The following is a 22,917-nucleotide window of genomic DNA, read 5'->3' on the forward strand; positions in this document are numbered from 1 at the left end:
TATTTAACAGGTTACTAGTAATGTTGCAAGAAGATTGTTGTCATTCCAAGAAGAAAAGCTCAAAATCAGTTTTTTTAAATTTACTGATCTTTCTTCTTTTAATATGAATAAATAACAATAAAGAAAATATATACTAAATTTATAATATTATATAATATAATATAATATATATAAAATACATTTTTCCATGCATATTATGTATAGTCTGGTCTAAATAATAAAAAAAAATCCTTTGCATACTTATATTCATATAATAATCACTGATATAAATATACAAAAATAATATAATTTTAGAAAAAGTTCATACCTAATCCAACTTATGCATATCATACTGATTATTTTCTTTGTCACAATAATGTCGCAGAAACTTAGACGTTGAGAAACTTCCATTGTGATTCGATAAAAATATGTTATAAATAACATAAAATAATTAAAAATGTTATGAACACCTACAATTTTAAAATATAAAAAAAAAAAAAAATTTAAATAAAAAATTAAAATTTATTTTTTAAATTTTTTAAAATATGTTAAATAAACAATATTAATACTAATAAATCTATACAAGTCAAAGGAAAACTTTTTGATCAAAAACATATACTACGATAATATATATATTTAAAAAAAAAGTTTATACCACGATGTGTCGTTTTAATTGTATAAACCATTTTAGTTTTAAAATGTATAGGTACCACAGTTAGTTTTATAACTATTAATGAGGTCAGCAGTAAATATATTATAAAATAATATTATTTTAAAAAACAATCGAAAACTAAAAAAAAAAATATATTCACAAACAGATACAACATTCTTTTTGGCATTACGATACATGGCAATTAATTTCAAATTAAAAACTGGATAATAAATGGACAAAAAAAATTAATTTAATTTTATAATTATCTCTGCTCAATCGGATATTTATTTTGTTAATAAAATAGTATATTTATTGTACTATGCAAGTCTCATATAATATGGGATTACTATTATAATATATATTTTTTTTATACACTTTTTTAATTAATTACTGCTTTGGCAAACTCGCAGTAAAAAAATGTAATAAATAATGATTAATGAAAAATTTTTATTTTATTTAGTTTGGTATTCTTTATCTTTTTTATTTTTTTCTGCGCTATAAAAATGAGCAAAAGTATAATTAATAATACAATATTATTGTAGATTGTTTTTGTATGCAATGACAAAAAAAACTGAATGTTCCAACGTCAAATTATCATGAAATAAGACAATAATTATTATTGTTTATTTGTATATAAGGAATTTAAATTATTACTATTTTCTAATTGTACTGTAAAGACAATTTTAATTTACTGCATGCTTTGGATACAACACGACGTTTCTAACGAAGTTTAAAACGAATACTCGATGTTTTATCGGTACTACTAAATTGTCTGTGTTTTAAGGTAAAGAAGAAAGTTTACAGTTTAGTCAATCTTGACGAGATTTAATAGTATTACATATATAATATAGATATATACATTATTTGCGCTCTTAGTTTATAAATCGACTCTATTTCAACTATAAACTTTCGAAATGCGATGTCACATATCCTATGAAAGAGATTTATTTTTGTTTTGGAATTTCTTTTCTTAACAAGACTATACTAAATAAAGCATAAAATATAGTGGTAGGTTGTTAGATAGAAGTTCATATTATGTATACTATAAATTATATATTATATAAATGAAAGAACATCGAAAAAGATTGCATTTTTGATCATCTATACCGAGTAATGTGGAATTTTAACGCAGGGCAGTACATCACCAACTGCAGTACATATTCTGTTATTGTTACATTAAATTGTCGAAACATTTAATAAACGTCTTGAAAACATTTTTTTCGGTATCATAAATATTTGATAAATTATTATTTATACGTTATAATATACTCGTGTTCTTTTACCGCCTTAATGTGGAACATTAAATAACTTCCGTTACATCCGTTCGAGTTTGAAGTTGAACGAGTAGTAGTATAGTATAATGTGTCTCAATAATAATAATATTATAGTATTATTATTGTTATTATTATGTAACATGTAACGATGCGATGAAAATGGAATGAGCGAATACTTTACGTAGGAATTATTATTTATTATGGTTGGTGCAATTTGGAGAAGCGATTTTTACTTTTTAGATTCTGAACCGAGCGATAGCAGGGAGCCATTATTGTGGTCTGTGTGTTTTACAATGACGCCTGCTGGCTGCTATAGCTTTTTGCCGATTAAATTCTTTTCGGCAGGTAACAAATTGCGCGCGGCACTCGCACACCGTAATATAATATAATGGATTGAAAATCCAACAAACATCATTATTATACTCTGAACTATACAATCTTTATTAATAGAAAAATCGTGAAAACCCGACGTAAAGGAAGAAGTATATATATTGTTAATCACGAGCATTGGAAATAACATGCCGGCTTAATTTTGAAAGCATGAAAACATGCTGTCTACGCGAATAGATGTGATGAGATATCATGAAATAAAATGTATTTTATATTTTGACGTTGCTTCTATATGGTATGATATTTATAGATAGACATTCAAATCCAATGAAACCGACCTGTCAAACACCAATACTGATATTATAATGTATAGAAAGAGAATCTCTTAATATTTTATTTTTTACAACAAGCTTTCTCATTTAAATACTGAATATTTAACAATTATATGTATTGTATTCGAGTCACATAAAGTTATTTAAAAATACGATTTGAACGTTTAATATAATGCCACTTTCAAAATACATAAATATACATAACTATAATTTTCAAAACGTGCAATAGTATTTCATTGGTTGTGATGTTACCTACGTATAAACTAATAATAATCTTATTGACATAATTTCGTAATCTGTTATGTTTGCGTTTCAGTGTTGTATTATTAAACAATTTGCGCGTGCGATAATTTTAACTTTAAAAGTTGTAAAAAGTACCCATAAGAAAAATGTTGACATATTTTTTCATGCTTTCCCCTGTTGTATATTATGTATAAAATAAACGTAAATTATATATGATTATGAAATACGTGTATAATGCAGGGTTTTTATTTTAATAATAAATATCTGTTGTTTCAAAATATAATATAAACTTTCTTTGAATTTTTTTTTCGAAAATATATGATACTTATTGCGATTTTAACATTATATATGACTCTAATTTTGTGGGAAAAACTTTTTTGCTAAGTATACTTAAATTCCTCAACGATAACCTATGCAAGGTAAAACACTAATCAAAAAATGTTGATGATTACACAGAATTTTAATGAAGTTGAATTAAACATGGATTTTAACGGTAGGTAATACCTACATAATATTATATTTACCTAATATTTTTTTTTATATACATAATTTTAATAGACTTTGGTAAAACTTATAAATATTACTTTGCGTTTTATTTATTTTTTTATTTTTATTTAAATACATATAAGGTATTTAAATCTTTTTTTTAATACCCATACAATTTTATAAAAGTATAAATATTATGTAATAACACAAGAGATATGTTTAGGTGCATAAATAGTATTCAGAATAAGTTTATACGCGTATTTTGAATATCCATATTTTAAATTAATAATAATAATTGCATTTTTATGTAGCTGTATTAGAATTTAAAATATTTATGTAATTTTGGAGATGATATTGCTTAATTAGTAATATTTGAATCGGTAAATTGATTTTAAATGCCAGTGATTTGAGAATATGTTAGATTTTTGATATATTTAGAAATATATTTTTAAACAGCCATAAGGATTTTTTAACTGAGTTTAATTTTTTTTTTTGCATTTAATTATGGCTCCGCTTTAAGAAATTGTTTTTATTTTCTTAAGTTTAATATTTTTGAATAATGGATATTCTTTGCAACAATAACAAATTATTCATGAGCAGAGGGTGGTTTTACTGGCAGTTCTCGACTTTCCAGATAAAAAACAAAAGTATGGAGATCACCACAGCTCACTATTAGTGGCTTACTATTTCAATAGTTTTTTGTTTGCCCGTAATTCTGGTAGTTCATTCACTGGGGGCTCGATTTTCATCTTCGTATAGCAAATTTAATTTAATATAAAAACGTCACTGTTAATTAATGATGGCTCAGGGTCAATAAAAAATGATGGCAGTGGGGTTTTTGTGTTTGGTTATGTAATACACGTTGGTAATGTTCTGATCAGGTTGTTTGTTGATAAATGTAATTGGAGTGACGCTGTGGGTTGCATCATTCATTTTATAGAGCTAATTGTGACTCGTTAAAGGTATCAGCTATCAAGCGGCTGAGAGAGCAATAATACAGTCGTCTAATAAGATCCGATATTGTAGGTAGGTATGCTGACAATTATTTATTGTTGTGAATAGTTAAAAAATAACAAGTAGACTTGCGTGATTACTCCTACGGAGTTGGAAATATTTTTAAAGTAAGAACGCGTTTTTAGGAGCAATAGTGTGGTACAAAAAATTGTCTTAAAACTGAGAAAATTTTCATATGCAATTCTATGAGTATTATATTTTTTTATTATTTTATGCGATATTATATTGTTATAAATACATATGTTTTGTAATTATTTTTGAGTACGAATATATGTGAAATCAATTGTCATTTTAAATATTATATATATATGATTTAACAATTACAGTTTCGCATTATTAACGTTATTTGTTTATAAAATTAATAAATTAGTTTTTCTTTAGATTAAGTGTTAAATAAAATAATTATTTTATTTTACATGTGATATTATTATATTGTCTTTAATTAAATTCTTTAAAAATTAAATCACCGATACAAAACGATATGTCAATATTTTTGGTACACCATATAAAAATGTAATATTATTGTTGATTAATACAAGTAATTAATATTGTTTCCGAGATAAGAGCTTATGTTTTCGCAACTAAAAACCATAAAACTAAAAAAATAATAATAAGTAATTTTATAATATTATGAAACCATATTATAATTTAATCAAAGTATACTTAAAACTTACATGAAATAATTTTGAGAATTGATTAATTTAAGTTTTATAATTTAATAAATATTCAAGAATAGTTCAATGATTCGTTTCAATTTGGATATTATAAAATTACATTTTGAAATCATTGATTTAAATTTAAGTTATAGGTAATGTAATTTTGTTTGAATATTTGAAACTCTTAACAAATATTATACAAATTCATAATATTCATATATTATTATACATGAAAAGGATACCCATTTATGAAACCAATATATTTTGATATTAAATAATTAAATAATTAAATTAATAGCTCCCGAGATTAATTTAATAAAAAAAACATACTTTTTACCTACATAAAATTATTTTACTATAAACTATAGTCGCTAAAGATACTAATATGTTTATGTTATACATTATTTTTAAATATAATTACACAAAAGGTAAGCAAATTACTTTATAATCATTTTTATATTATTTTATAGCAAATGATAGAGAACGTCTGTATTTATCCTTACTATTTAATTTTTTTCGATTTTTAATTTAATTAAAGTGTAGGCATTATATCGTAATTACAAAAAATTATCAAAAGTTTTTATCTACCTGCTGTAACTTAACTTAAATTACAGTAGGTAAACCGCAGTAAAACGTTTTTCCAAATTTAAAAACTGCACAGAGAGGTTTTTAATGGTGTTAGGAAAAAAGGAAATCGATTCTTGCCGCTAATATTTTAAAACTCGTAAAACAAACTAAAGGATAGTAAAACGCTTATTACGAACATGTGAGCTTGCAATACGCGGTGTTTTACTATAAAGTTATATACCTACCACAGTATGTACACACATAATAGGTATATATATTTACGCTGCTGAAAAATAATTTCAATTTCAATTTCAAGCCTGATCGACAATACTAATTTTGAATAATTTGTGTTTTCACCAGCTTTTATATGGTCAATAGTAGAAATATTTATTTTTCTTAGTCATTGAAATTACATTTTTATATTACCTAACCTCAACAATGAAACATATTTTTTAATACCCGCTAACCCATAATGAGTATATACATGAAGGGTATCTTGATGAATTAAATTTAATTTTAATTGAAGAGTACAGAATTTTTCCAAATATTTATTTCGAAATTCAAACAAAATATAGCTTAAAGTATTACGTTTCTAAGTGTATTGCCTACTTTTTAAACTTGTATTAGCTTATACCATACGACCATACTATATATTAATTCAGAATTGTGTGCCACGTTCATATAATAATTTGTAAAGAAAGACCGAAACAATAAGACAATGAAAAAACGTTTGTAAGATATTTTATGCGTTTGGAAATTACTTTGCGCGAATTCAAATCCCACCCTATAGGCTATGACATTTACATGCATTGTGCGTAACTACTTAATAAAAATTTATATCTACGTCCAAACTAAATGGACTTATGGAGTTAATGATAATAATTGAAATTTTTGGCGTGTGTCCACATATTGCGTTTTTTACGTCATTGAATAATATTAAGTTTAAGTACCTTTTTTCAGAGAGTGTTAAATCTTTGCGGCTCGTTAATATTAATTTTTCATTCGGCCGACGACGATAGTGATGTGGAAATTCTTACACATTCCACCCTTTTACGACAAATTGAATTGAGTTGATTTAGGGTCATATGATTAATTTTTATTGGGACATGGCATATACATATATATATATGCCATATTATATATATTATCTTTCTTTGTATTTTATGGACTAGAGAATGAACCCACATAAAATCAATTATTTTATTGGGATTCAGATGTTCAACAAAAACGTTTGAACACTATAATAAATAATACGTCATAAATACTATATATTGACATTAAGATATAGAATTGACTTGCCAGTTACTCTAAACACGAGTCAGATAGACTGACCGCACCGTTCTTCACAACAGCTAGCAATACGCCGTATGGAGTAAACAATACAATTTTGAATTTATAAACACATAATGTATTGTTTTTGTAAATTGTGAAGTCATACTCCTTAAAGTGTTTGTAACTGAAGTATTTTAGCAAAAATCGATAACATTTAGATTGAAAATGAAATATAAGAATATCCAAACTTAAATCGCAATTAACATAGTTTGTGTTAAAAATAAAAATATTACAATTGCAGCACTTATTTATTCATACATTATAGTAAGACAATAAGTTATTATCAGTGAATAAATTTGAAATAATTAGTAGTCAGAGAAACTTTTGTTTACTTATAAATTATAATACCTATTATGCATTTATGATATCATATATATTATACTAAAGTATTATCGTAATACTAAATTTTTAGTCTATTTCATAGGCTGTTATAAATATAAAAATATAAATAATGAACAAAGACTCAACGACGTCAAGCAAGTGACCTTTTTGATATGCTCATGGAAATATATTGCTTTATATTATGTTTTTCAATACAATTCTCAAGTTCATATTTGGTCGATATGTGCTTACAAACGACTTGATTGACGTTTATTATATTTTCTGGATAAATTTGGGTATAATGAACGAATAAACGTCAAACTTCACATCACATTAATATTATAATTATAATAACGTTCAACAATTATATTAGCTATGATAATATAATATTGTATTTGACGTAGTATATTCATAGAAAATAAGCGTACTGGCTGTTATATATTATAATGTCACATTTAATTATTGATAGTCGATAAATTTGAATTTGGACTCCCCGTGAAATTTTCTTATCAATTATCACTGATGAAATATAAATTAACTTTATATGAGTATTAAGTATAACCTAAAATTATTTTTTATGCATATTATATAAATACATTACTGTACAGAATCCAAAGTTGTATAATATGTGTTTGTTTATTATATAAAATATTAACTAAGAAAGTGAAAAAATGAGAGAATTATAACGAAGGTAGAGGACTTTTTCAAATTTTATAATTATCAGTTTGAACTTTGAATGGAAAATTATTTCGAAGTTTCCGATTCAGAACATATACAAATAGGATGTTGCAAATACCACTAGTATACAATATACATATATATATAAGCCATTTAGGATTTAGCTTTGTTGTATTTATTTATACTAAAAACTTCATTATAATATTATGTATGCAATTTTAGGGCGGATGTAATTAATTTTTAAATACATTAAACTGTAGAAAAATAAATAATTCTTCTAGTGAAAATAAACAAACAATAATAGTTAATAGTTGAAAACATCAAAACATCAGAATAATCGAATTTTTGTGAAAATATGGTGATAATATTATATTGAAATATTTTTATTTGATAAATTTACAAAAAAAAAAAGAAAATTGAACATAAAAATATTTTAATGATTTGAATTTTGTCAATAATTTAAGTCTGTATAACTTTTCGGTGTCATAAATTATACGATATTACACTTAATCGGCTGAGTTCGGATTTTAAAACTATATAGCAGTGTGCGATTGTGTATTTTATTACGAAATATATCAAATTTGGTTGGTCACCACGGGAGTTTCACAATAATAATTCGTTTCACACCATAGTAAAATGACTGACGCTAACACCACAGAATCCACTTCACTTTTGCCTTGGCAAAACGCGGAGGTTGTTATTGATGGATCATTAACTTTCCCCTGGTCAGATTACCCGTTAAATTTGGAACGGACAGTCAAGACATATAAATTCGGACACCGGACGCGACGGGATACGTCCTGTCAGTTTCTGTTTCACGGTGGGTTGAGATCAATTTTGAGCAGTGTCGGGACTTAACTGAGATACATAAACTGTGTAACGTCATCTGTAACTGTTGTGTCTCGTATCTGGTCACGTTTTTTCGAAGTAACTTTTATCTAGATAGATACTTGTTTGTAACTTTGTTATTAATGATTCGAGATACTCGTAGTAATAAATATATTTTTATTTTTAAAATGTTCAACATTAAAGTTTTAGTGCACTTTGTGTTAAAACGAATTCGTTCCATATGAATATTATACAATAATTGAGTAATATTAACACATTTTTTAGGCTTATCACAGTTTATTAATTTAGATGAAGAGTTTATTAACAAACGGAAGATGTATGTTTAAATAGGTAAAAATTGTACCTATATTTTGAGTTAAGCGGTAAAAAAAATGTATTAGTGTTAAAATGATGTATTTTTTGTGCCTGTTGACAATTCTTTCTTTCAAAATGTTTATCAAAAATTTAACATAAATTCAGATGCACATTTTTAGTATTTGTAATTTAAATATTTATGACATTAGATTATTAAATGCTAATTAATAATTTTTACTACTATCTAAAAACTAATAATTGTGAAAATTTGAAATATTCCAATATTCCTTAAATTCTCATTTGATACAATGACATTTCAAAATATTTAGAATAATATTTTAATACATTATTTTAAAAACATTTGAAATTTTTAATGACCGTACCTACAGCAAAATCATTCCCCCTATATAATATTGTCGATTTACCATAAACCATCGTAATTAATTTTTATTGATTGCTTTTAGTCAAAATAACTATTAAAAAAAAAAAAAAAAATGTAATAACAAAACAATATAATTTAATGACTGATATAACAATACGAGTATTTCATTATGGAATTATTATTTTATTCAATTTGGATTTTTCAAGAATTGTAATATTTTTATAGTTCTTTTATAATTCTTTATTGCATTATAATTGATTGAAGTTAATGATAAATAAAATCAATTATTTTACGTATATTTTTTTTATCATACATTTATTATTAATTTTTTTTGTCCATATTAATCTGTATACTATATTCTAATACATAGTTGTCAATAGTATATTATGATATTCATAAATTTTGATTCTCAACCTAGAACCATAATCAATATTTATACTTCAAAAGTTTGTTCTATGGTTTTCACGACACGTGCTGTGAGTATAATATCTCAAAGACCAACTAGTAACTACTTTATAAGTTTCTAACAACGTATTGTATCAAATTTAAAATATGCATGTTAATAGCAAATTGTACCCGAAGATTTTAACGATTGCATGTAATATGAAGTTTTAAGCTAATATATTTTTCGATTAAATTTATAATGACTAATAAATTTAACATGTGTTTGCGTGAGGATTTAGGGTGAAATCAAAACGATGGTTTTACAAAAGGTTGCGAATCATTTTTTTTTTTATTCCATTTTAATAAAATGTCTGTTGTATTCGTTATAAATAAAAATGTACTCATATACAAGAAATATAATTTATAGTTTAAAATTACCACATGAATTGAAAATATTGTATCGTTAGCTATTTTTATAACTAACCCACGCGGTTTTATAAAGTGAATTTGAAAATAACCTATAGATTTAAAGAAATAACTAATTAAATTTAAACCCTCATCCTTATAGGTATTTTTGAGTCTGTAATGAAAATCCTTTAGTTTACAACGTTCTTGCTTAAGTGCATGGTTCTGGGCGCTTAAACTTACCAAGCTAAGCCAACAAATCCAACCAAGCTGTACATATTTTAAAAATAAATGCAATCTTCATACAGTTCTATTAAATCCCTTTGAAGATAAATTATTTACTTAGAAGAACAGAAAAACGCTTTATAATTTGGAGATCGGATCAATAAATTCGTGTTATGTGTCTTATACAACGTATTATAATATGCTATTTGATTAATATTTATTTTACAATGCAATGGTTTATTTTTAAGTCAGGCTACGTATAACAAGCTAACATAGACGTATCTTTTGCATGTATAATTATTGGTTCGCCTGTGGTTCTGCATAAAATCTCAAGATAACATGTAACGTATTTGTTTAAATAACTTATTAAGTGTGTGATCAACGCGTTGTTTTTAAGTTATACGAGCGCAATTAGCTGTTACAATATCGTTTTAAATATCAATATTGCACGAATTCAAAAAATTAATATATTTTTAATATATATCTAAATGATTCGTCCTCATAAATTTTATATGATAAATACGTGCAGTTTATTCAACAAATTTATTGAATATTCTTAGAGCACTCTCTTATTTTGTTGGACATTGTTTTCAATAGTAGACTTTTTAAAGTTTTGCATTGTCAACTATACTGTAACACCACAACTTTATGTTTATGCATTTTTTCTCGAGTAAAAAATGTTGAGCTTGTTTTGTTAGACATTAATGGAAAACTCCCACATTTTATTGAGCTTTATTTTCGCTAGTAATGATTTTTTAAGTTTATGCTGCCTACAGCACAATTTTATATCATCGAATTTCTTTCGAGTGAAAAATGTCTCGAGCTTCATTTTCCCGATGGTAAAAACCTAGTATTAATTGAAATATATCAAAGCTGTTTAAGGACTCTCGAATCGTATGAAACTTCTGATAATACTTGAAAGAAATTCAAAAAAATTTATCGTGCAATTTTGATAAAAATAGCAAATTGTTATACTACACTACACAGTAACAAAATGATATAAATTAATTACCTGTTTAAGATATCGCCACTATTTTAAAAGAAAACTATAAAATATTAACAATATATGTTATCATAATTGTAAATATTTTTCATTAATTTCCCCGCTTTATAAAATACATATTATTTTATACTTCACCTTAAATATCGACCACCATAAAGATACATTTAAATTTAAAAATACTCAAATCCTAGCTATATTTATATAAATAACAATAAATTATTATTTATCGACAGTTTATAATTCTTGAGATGGAAACAGTTTGAATTTTGTCAATATAAAACGCGATTCTCAAAAAATAACTGAATCCGTGTGATTATATTATGTACTCTCTGGTGTATACCACCCACTTTGAATCCAGAGGGAGACATTCGATATTATGTATTTCTAGCAGATAAAACTACACGATTATATATATATTTATGTATAGTATTGCAAAAATATATCATTGACGACAACAGTTCTCCCGTTACAATCACAAATAAATATGTAATATCTTTTCTTATATTATTTTTTCAAATAATTATAACTATTTTTTTTTTTACCGAATTCTTTTTGATTTGGTTTAAAATTATAAACGTAATTCATATAGCGAAGGTTTTTGAAGATTTTATTGCTTATTAGTTATTACTTCGATTATTAACTTGCTTAAAACCGTTTAATCCCTATAGATTGATGTTTTGCGATTTCCATCGGTCTTCTAAGACTACTATCGTACGCAAAGACGTTAATTTGGAGAATGTCATCGTGTTCTTAAAAGTTAGGAAATTTTGAAATTGTATACATTGGCGGTTATTGACGTCTATAGTTACACTTAAAGATTAAACGACGTAAACATTCAGGTTATACATCCAAATCGTTATCTTACTACAGTTGTAAACATGACCGTATCATAGTGTTTTAGTAAAGCAATTATATTATATATACGTAATACGTATAGTAACGAACCATGATGGTTACAATTTAGATGTACCAAATCCCAACTATCCACATCAAATTTAATTAGGTATAAAATTATTGATGTTTGATTTTAGATTAGTTTCTATTTGAAATAATATGAAATGGTTTTCTTAGTATCTACAGGTATGTCCTGTAAGTTGTATATGCAATTACATTTTTTGTGTTATTAATTATAATATTAAATAATTATTTATTAAGTTTTATTTATTTTAGGTATTGCGTATAAGTTAATTTATAATATTAAAATTATGGAACACTGGGAAAGGTTATATGCATAATTGAAAATATTATAAACATAAAAAGAGACAAGATCAAATTTTGAATTTTACTTCGGTGGAAAATAAAAATAATATAGAAGTAAAACAGATAAAAAAACACACATACACACAAAACTTTTACTAGTTATTCAGTAATTATTATTTACTGTAATATGTATATAAATATATAATAAATAACATACGATATTATCATTAACCATGCATCTTTTAAACTAATATTATATTGATCTGCCAAAAATAAAAATATAAGATATTGATCAATATTGTTATTTTAAAATTTTCCTTTGGCTGCCGAATATATTATATACTATATACAGAATAATTACAAACATAAGTCATTAGATATTATACGATTCCTAAATATCGTATTCTCGTATTATATTAAAGCATATAATTATTTGTATTATTAGTATACATATTTGTGGATTTTTTTATAATTTAAGATATAGATTATAGACTATAGATTAAAGTCGTATGCAACCATTTTCAATGTAAACACATTGGTTAAAGGCTAGTACAAACCGAGTAAAATGTATATACATTTGATAAAGGCTTAGGCTTTTGGTCCACTATACTCAATTACCGTATGATTTTAATCGCCGAGATCACGCAAAGGACACGTGAATGGTGATTATCACATGCACCTAAGTATATTAAACTATATTATAGTTGATGAGTGACATTATCCAGACATGTTATTTACATAGAATGGTACACAGTTGATAACCAATCCATTTATCACTCGGACAATAATTAAATAATATAATATAATACGGGTACGATGGGTTTTTGACAGGCAAAAAACAATTGAAAACTCTCCGGATTTTTAAGCCTATAGTAAACTTTCCAGATTGACCTACTGTGCCAGATTAAAATTATATTATTTTTCATAAGTACATAATATAATATTTTATTATTATATATAACCAAAGTAATCACAAAATTAGAGGTTCGAAGTTTTGATAATTGTTTTAAATTTTTATTACCATATTATAGTATACAAATTTAATGTAAATATAAATTTAATTTAACATTACGATTTTATTATTTTATTTTACTATTATTATAAATTATATAATATAATAATATATTATTATTATATTATAATTTTAACTCATCACTAAATAAATTGATTTATATAACATTTTGTTTTATTATTATTACAAGACTATTTTTTTTTTAAATATAGATATTCATCGTTCATATTACAAACATCAAATTATTATGTACAAACGAAGTTTTCGTAGACTTGGAATGGGGTTATACAAATACTACGTCGAATTGTAGTGTATACCTGGTAAACACAAGATAATATTCTTCATCGGTACAACAGTTGTACAGGTCATTAAAATCGAAAGAGTTTACAAACGGTTGGACGAAGAGTATCTAGGAAGCGATTTATACATGTATAGGAGCTAAAAGTTGAATAAGAAAGCGTATTAAACTTTGTGCACGGTGGTCGAATATTATTCGTCAAAATATATACCCCATAATATAATATCTTGTCCAATTTTATAAAATATATTGAAAATACTCGTGGTAAAGTGATGGATGCTCAAAAAAGTTTTCCGACGCGTAAACGTGAAATTTATACGTAATCGTCACAATGCATATATTATAATATTTGCAGCGTATCTATATATCGTTTTCTCTCGAGACACAATCAACCGCGCCCCTTTGCCGAACTCCGTTGTCTAACGCGCATAATGTATAACCGTCTACACCATCTATGCCAGTGTCGAATTGAATTATTATCCGAAATCCGACGGTTTTAATGAAAAGCTTTCTTGTTGTAGGTATATAATATTATCTATACGAGAATACATATATTATTATTATGTATTTACTTTTTAACCGACGAAAAGAAATACTCATCGGTAATAATATACATATACGGATAGACGAGTTCTTCGTTCTATCTATATTTTGAACTGCAGTTAACACAAAATTATTAAAAACGTTGCTTATCACAACGTTCTATAAAATACGATAATACCCACGTCCAACATATTATTATATTAGCCACTCTATTTTATAACTAGTTTTTTATTTATTTATTTTTTTTTGCGCATAGTGTACGCAATTCACGTTTTATTTCAATAATTATATAATACATTTACAATGAGCGCCGCTAGTTAACACTATAGTAATTTTTATAACAATCGTATAATGTCATCCACACGAAACCCATTCGAAGCGTGCACGATAAACGATAATACAATATTATTATATTATACTCAATAGAGAAAACTGTACTTCAATACACATTGTAATATTATTATTACTATACACGATAATCGTACCACCGGTTGGCGATCGAACAAGGCGCCAACGTACACTACGCGACTGTGCCGTCGTCTATACACAATATATATTATAATAATTATATGATATACGTCATTGTGCCGTGCAGCATACAATATTATAATATATGATAACAACGACTTTACTATTATCATACACACACTAATAATAATGCCGCCCCAGTTCGGAATTCTGTTGAAATGTTTAATATTTGTCGTCAAACAATAATAATACACTCGCTTACGCCGAGTCGCGCGTGTTTAGACTTTAGATCTTGTGCGACCCAAATATTAATTTATATAATATTATACTATTGTAATGTGATTACCGCACGATAAACGAACATTAATATTTACCAAGTATTCGTGCGGCGTCCGTTAACAACTTCCGTTTAATCTCACCTACTGCGATTTATACGTTATGTGCACAATGTTGTATTATTATTATTATTATTATTACAGGGAATAGTGGGGCACGGAATGTCTTTTGTCGAGTCCGAATAGAATGAGTTCGAATTGATTTCCGAAAAAAATCACTCGTGCCACACAAATCGCGCGACTGCTCGAATCGGTTTTCACAGTATAGTACAAATACGTCGAATACTGCAGCGATGTTTCGCCAAAAACGTGGGCAGAATTTTCGTTTACTTAAGAATCAACTACCTACATAATATTGTATGTCAGAAAATGTGATTCAGAATTTTATTCCAACCTCGCAAATATTGTTTTTTTTTCGTTCGTCAAAGGAGAGAAATCCAATGAGAAACATATAATAATATCCTAAACAAAGAAACACACTTCAAGTCGAGAAAAAGGAAAAGTCTCTAGATAAACAAAATAAATAAAAAATTAGATGAATGCCAAATTTTGAGTTTACGATTCGTAAAATGTACACACTTTGAATGTATATCTCATCGTTTTTAATTAACTTCGACTTATTAGTTATTTATATCATAGGTTAGATCATAGTTTCATATACACCTACACAACTTATTATGATTAGTGTTGGCAAATGCGTATATCGTTTATAGTTTTTGTTCCGTATACCGTTTTCAGTTTAATATACAGGGTGCAGTGGTAAAACGGGCAATTACAAATTAATTAAAAAAAAAAAAACTGATAAGATTATGTTTAATAAATTTATTCATACCATTTGAAAATATATATGTATAAAAAATACATGTAAAAAGTGTTAATTTTATACATTTTAAATTTTGTATTTAATTCTTATGAACGATATATGCAAGATGGTATCTTTCGATACCATAGCATTCGTCAGACCACTTTTTAAATGTTTTTTTACGGTATGAATAAATTTATTAAAAATAATATTGTTGGTTTTTTTTAGTTAATTTAAAATCGCTCGTTTCACTGTCCACCCTCTATAATAATATTGTTCAACTTTACCATAGTCGTAAAATGTCATTTATTATTAAAATCAAAGTCCAAAAAACAAATTTTCATGTGTTACATATTATTATTGACTACCAGATGGGAATCTATTCGACAAGTCGGAGCCAGTTCGTATGCGTCTACTTGTACGTGGTATACGGCGAAGGCTACGGAACTTTAGTTTTGACGATGAACAATATTTATTTTTTCTCTTCGTCCGTTTTATACTACACTATCAACGAATACCGTATTCAATATTGATACGTTTTTGAGAAAGTCGAATACCTACCAATTTTGAGGCGTGAAACGGTAATTAATGAAAATATAAAATGCAATGTTAATGCACGGGCAAACGAATTATGCACGATAATAATTGCACTGTACAGTGTACAGGCTCGTGGATTAGAAATTAATCCTCGTTCGATTGTTAATCTTACGTTTCACCGCCCCCGTTTATGGGCCGACCTGAGCTCTCCGTTATAATATACCTATACCAGCTATATAACTTATCAGTGTGCGCGTGTGTTTAGTGATTCGATTAATTATGCATAATAGCATAATAATAATATTGTTGTGCTCACATCATTATAATATAGTTGGCCGACGTATTTGTATAGGTGGGCGGATAATACGGTGTACACCAAAATCGGTAAACTTGTCTTCGGCACCACGTGCGATAACAATATAATATAATATTATTGTGTACACTTATACTAAACCGTCTAATACGCACACTACATGCGCACTATTATAATGTGTATACACGACTTAAACACTATACGCAGATTGCACGAGTCGTTAATTATCGTCACCGGATATGTACACTGTAACAATATAATTTTATACTATACGGTTTCTACTGATAACAACTGAGCGCACTACAATGCGAAGGTGGTTGTTATTCTACGTTCGATACCTTCATCCGTTAAAAATCACATTTTCAGAACTCGCGAGTCGTTTCGATGACTGGAAACCGCGATTTATTATACAATGCGAATTGAGTTAAGTCCAAGGCTATATGCACGAAAAACTGTTAAGACGTAACCGAGTAATTTTATTCTATAAATGCATTGACAATTATAATATATGCACGAGACTTGGTCCCAAAATATGCAATAATGTGCTATCTAAATATACAAACCGATTTTATCTATAAAGGTATATATTACGTTAGGCATCTAAACGTGACACAAATGTTAAATTGAAATATTAAATTAAACTAATTGAACCGAATATAAGGTGCATGTTTATCGTGAAAATCAGTCTCCAGCGCTTTTGAAAATTATGGAGGATTGCTTACAGGCTACATTACATGTTTTTACCTATACAACATGTTATATTTGTGGTTGAATTATGATGTATGTGATACGAAGGATAAACATATCACATATTATGTATCTAACATCCATATAAATAAACTAAAGTTCGTTTTTCAGGTATTGGATGCAAATCAATAATAATGCTTTAATCAGGTAAATTAATTCATTTAATGTATTTTAAAATTCTTAAAAATTTAAATATGCAAAGCAACATTTTGAAAACGTGCATTTTTATATGAAAACTTATTTCTTGTAACAACGTAGTAAAAAATATGTAAATGTAGTGTAGAATTCCTACAGGGATAACTCTCATGTACTTATTAATAGTCGACATATTATTATGAATTTTTTATTACACCGTTCGGACAAATCATCCCGCAAACATTAAGTTATCTATTAAAATGGGAGGGTATACGTGTAGCCAACACCGTTATAAATCAATTGGATGTCAATAATTTGGCACCAGGTAGTACGAGTATATTATATTTTATTCGTTCGCAATTCCGAACAATGTTAAAATAATAATTATTTATATGTGGAGGGACGGATGTTGTGGTTTACAATATGAAGCTGGTGTGCGGATCTCGATCTGTGGCTGGGATTAAACTTACCAAACGGATTTTGGTTTGGGGATCCGGATTTATTGCACTCGGACCATACGCATTGATACATAATGATATATTATGTAATATTATTATAGGTGGGGATTATATTATATTATATTGTAGTGCGTGGCATGTTGCAAGTTTCCGAAAATTCGAAAACAAAATATAAAATATGCTAAAACAGTGGAATAGAATCGTAACCTAAACCTACTTAGTAGCCCTAGACAAAGATTTTTTACGTATAACTGTATATTATATCATACGTCACAACACTACTATAATAATCATATTACTCGGCAACATAATTATATTACGATCATTCTGCAGTCGAAGTTGTTTTTTTGCACGAAAATGATAAATAAGGCTTATTTTGTAATATTATTGTTCTCCAAAGGTTTATTATTTATATTTTATATTTTGTCCAGATTTCATCTAGGAGAGGGAGAAAAAGTCTCAAATTTAAGATCGAATAAAAGTTTCTTTATGTTTGCCACCCTGTAGGTTTGGACCCTCCAGTGAAATACATAAATCGTACATAAAACTTTCATCTTCTGTACATCGATGTTGTCATACATCCTATCACATTAATTACACTGATTTGTCGCACATGTATATGTTAGTGTAAAAGTATGAAATTATGTTATTTCGTAAAATATCTATGTACCTGTCTAATACACCAACCAAATAAAGGCGATAAACCGTATAATTTAACAAGACATTTTATAAATTCCCCGAGGTTAGTTCAGTTATGTTGTGTGTATTAGGAGTAGTTAGAATAAAATTAAATTTCAGAGACATGTAAACTAATTTGTGTCGTTTTCAACAAAAAGTACAATTTAATAAATTAAATAATAATAATCGTTATAATATATACGGCCAGATAGTACTTTTTCTTTGATAAGTATGACCATAACATATAACTAACGTATAAATATCTTAAGTGTTTTAAATTTTTGTTTACAATAATACTACAAAGTGTATTTAAAGTAAAACGCAATTTTAGATATCTATTTTGTTCTAAATGTATATAAAAAATACTTCAATTATAAAATATACTAATAATATATCTATATTTTTAAAAATTTAAATAATCATTTTTTGTTCATACTCTTCAGTATGTGTATAATGTAACTATTTTCAAGCGACTATTATGTATAATAATTAGCTATTCTATAGAAATTCCAAACAAAAAATGTAATTTAATTAATTTTAATGTAAACATTTAAACCAATTCAGTCTGTTAAACTATAAAATAAAGACTATAATTTATTATACACTTTAACTGTAACATATTATATGGCGTAGTACAAATCACGAATGCAAATCGAGTGCTATAAGCCTATAATATTAAATTATTTCATTATTATTTATCGATCTTGTATTCTGGACAATTTATTATGATATAATCCTTATAAAACGCTCTTAATCGATATCTGTTGACAATTTTATATATATATATATATATAATATATATATATATATATATATAATATATATATATATATAAAAAACGTTATAAATTCATAAGGAGATTTGCATAATCCCACAACATCTATTTACCATTGAATATATAGGTATACGGCACGAATTATTAATAATAAATTAACAAATACAAATCCTTTTATATTAAATTGTATTTTACTATTGGTATCAATCAATATGAGGCATCCACGAATCAGGGTAACACATTTTAATCCATATGTTTACATTATACTCAAAGTATAAATACTCGTTTACACCTACACCTACACTGAGTAAAGTAGATTATATTAAACTTAAAATATTTATACTCTAAGAATAATGTTACACATTTTTAATGTATACGAATTAAATTTAAAATACGTTACAGTGCGTTTAATCGAGTGGGTATTTAGAAATTTATAATAGCTATACATTTTTTTTTATTATTGAGCAATTATTTATTTTCCATATCAAATTTGTATTTATATTTTGAAACTTATTTCACTTCGTGATAATTTATAAGTGTTAAAGTAGTTTGAATTTCAAGTTTATCGAAAAATCATTGTACGTATAATAATATTAAATAAATTTTTCATTGGATCATAAATAATTATATATCGTTTTTATGCAGGAAAACGTTACGTGATAGTTAAATTACAATAAATATTGATGTTATGTGTACTATTTATATATATACATTGCGGCATGGTGTTACGTGTGTATCATATATGACATATATTTTACAACTTAAAAAGAGTTTATATTTTAATTTTATCGTTTACTCGTGCGAATAAAAATGTTCACCACTCGAATCATTTTATTATAGTTTCTTACCCAACTACATACATCGATAACGAATAAAAATATAGATAATATAAGCACAGTTTTCCTCAATTCTATTGTTTTAATAAAATTATTTCTATAAACGGATCATACAAACAATTCTATATGCATTTTAAAATAAAACAATATTGTTTTCTGAACTACCGTAGACTATATTAAAATGATAAAAATTCAATATCTATAAACATTAAGATTTGAACAAGAAAGTATTATTAAAAAATGTTGTGATGATGTTGTGACTTAAATATTTGTTTTCAATCTCCTAGTTTATCTGAGTTTTGACTCAATTCCAAACATACAAATATTTTATTGTAAAAATAATTTATAGCAAAAATTTAACGAAATTGTGTTTATATAAAACTGCAGTTTATTGAAAACAATATAATAATAAATTATATTTTATAGTTTGTGTAATATATATAAAAAACTACTTTTGTGTGAGATTAACATAAGTTTTTTAAACCTTGGTAATTTCAAACGAATAAGATGTAATAATGTTTTGATTTAAGACAGTTTACAAAGTTACGCACATTCCATGTTCTAAGTATAAAAAAATTATATTTATATTGTTTTTTTTTCTTTTTGTAAGTGCTAGCCAATATCGTGTCAAATACAACTCTGTAGAACGATATTTACTACCTACTTCTATAATATTATATCTAATTGTTTTATAATCTTAACAAACAAACCAATTATTTGTTGAAATGTACATAGTGTGTTGTTTTGTAGTATAAATTTTTAATAGTAAATGCTTAAGTTCAAATCAATTTGACCATAATTACTAGCTGAATTTATCAAAAACCAAATTAAAATACCACACATGGCGAATAATGTTTACTGATAAATCATTAAAATGTTTTAAGAATTATGTTTGCTTTATATATACAAACAAATAATATTAATAGAAACAAAAACACTTACTATGTACGTTACTAATTATTTAAAATTATAGATACACTTGTAGTAAAATTAATTTTAAAATATAACTAAATTTCTTTAATATTAAAAAAAATGTATAGCTGTCCTCCCATACTATATTGTTATATAAATGATAACGAAAATAATTAGGTATACATTTAGTTAAATCAAATATAAATACTATTTTCGTAATATATAGTGAAGTTATTTGGATTGAAATATATTAAAAATGCTCATTATAATTGAAACACTTCCTTTGGTTTAAATATTTATATATGTATTATTATATTTTTACTATTGCTAATAATGGTTACCTACCTTTCTAAATGTCTCTTGCGGCCACGTCTCTTCGCAAAAATCTTTCCCATATATCTCCTTGTTGGCCATATAAATGCCGTATGGTAGTGTGGCTACCAAAGAGAATATCCATATGGTGGCGATTATTTGTGCTGTGGTCCATATGGTCATCCTTGGTTGGAACGGATATATGATGACGAAGAACCGATCGATGGCGATAGACGTCAGCGTCAACGTGGAAGTGTACACGCTGGTGCCCTGGGCGTATGGAACTATGTGACAGAATATCTCACCAAACATCCAATGGCCTGTAAAATGATTAAAAAAACACAAAGGCTATTAGTTATATATTATAAACACAATATTAGTTCAAAACCAATAACCTAGAGTCGTATACGGTAGGGTTAATATTATTAAAAATAGTAATGTCACGAAAAATTAAATTGAACTAACTACTAAAAGTATAACCACAGAATATGTAAAAAGTGTATAAATAAATTCAAATAAACATATAAGTTTAAACTTTTTATGACCGTGTATGCCAATACAACGATACTGATATATTTTTCATTCTAGATTAAATAATTATTTTTACTTGTACAGCATGACAACATGTACACGCAATCGACACTACTTTACAAACGCTTTAAATCAAAAAAATGATATTACGATTTATTACAACTATATAACGTATAATAGTAGCCAGTAGGGTGATATGATGCAAATGCGTTCTTATTTTTTTTTCATACGAGTTCTCGAAAATACTGTTAGGTGACAGCTTGTGACAAGGGCTTTAAGCATGGTTTAACTATAACCATAATACGAGTAAATACAACGAAGGGTTTTATATAGGTATCAAAACAAAATCACCAGGTGTCTTGTGCGACGTTTACACCTTTTATACCAGTTGTGTAGTAGATATTTTCATCTCAAGTGACTTTTTTCATTATTTAATATGAGTACTCAGCGTGAGTATATATTATTATATCGTTTTAATCGACTTCGTTACAATATATACATTTGATATTCTTTAGGTATTAATATATATATATATATATTTTTATATGTTTTTCATAATAAATAGCAAACAACGTAAAAAGGTATAAACTAGTTATAAAACCCCTAAACTTTGTCGATT

At 26.3% G+C, this 22,917-nt stretch overlaps 1 protein-coding gene across 4 annotated transcripts in view; it reads right to left on the reverse strand.

The window, feature by feature from the left end:
* The window catches only part of LOC114133119 (neuropeptide Y receptor type 2-like), a 172,989-nt gene that overhangs the window by 70,313 nt on the left and 79,759 nt on the right, over nt 1-22,917 (reverse strand). For all 4 annotated transcript variants that reach the window (XM_027998745.2, XM_027998743.2, XM_027998746.2 and 1 more), the window contains one exon: nt 21,801-22,087. In XM_027998745.2, coding sequence (XP_027854546.1) covers nt 21,801-22,087 — 287 coding nt within the window. The remainder of the gene's footprint in view (nt 1-21,800; nt 22,088-22,917) is intronic.

Source organism: Aphis gossypii, chromosome 3 (assembly GCF_020184175.1).
Source record: "Aphis gossypii isolate Hap1 chromosome 3, ASM2018417v2, whole genome shotgun sequence".
Classification (NCBI taxonomy): domain Eukaryota; kingdom Metazoa; phylum Arthropoda; class Insecta; order Hemiptera; family Aphididae; genus Aphis; species Aphis gossypii.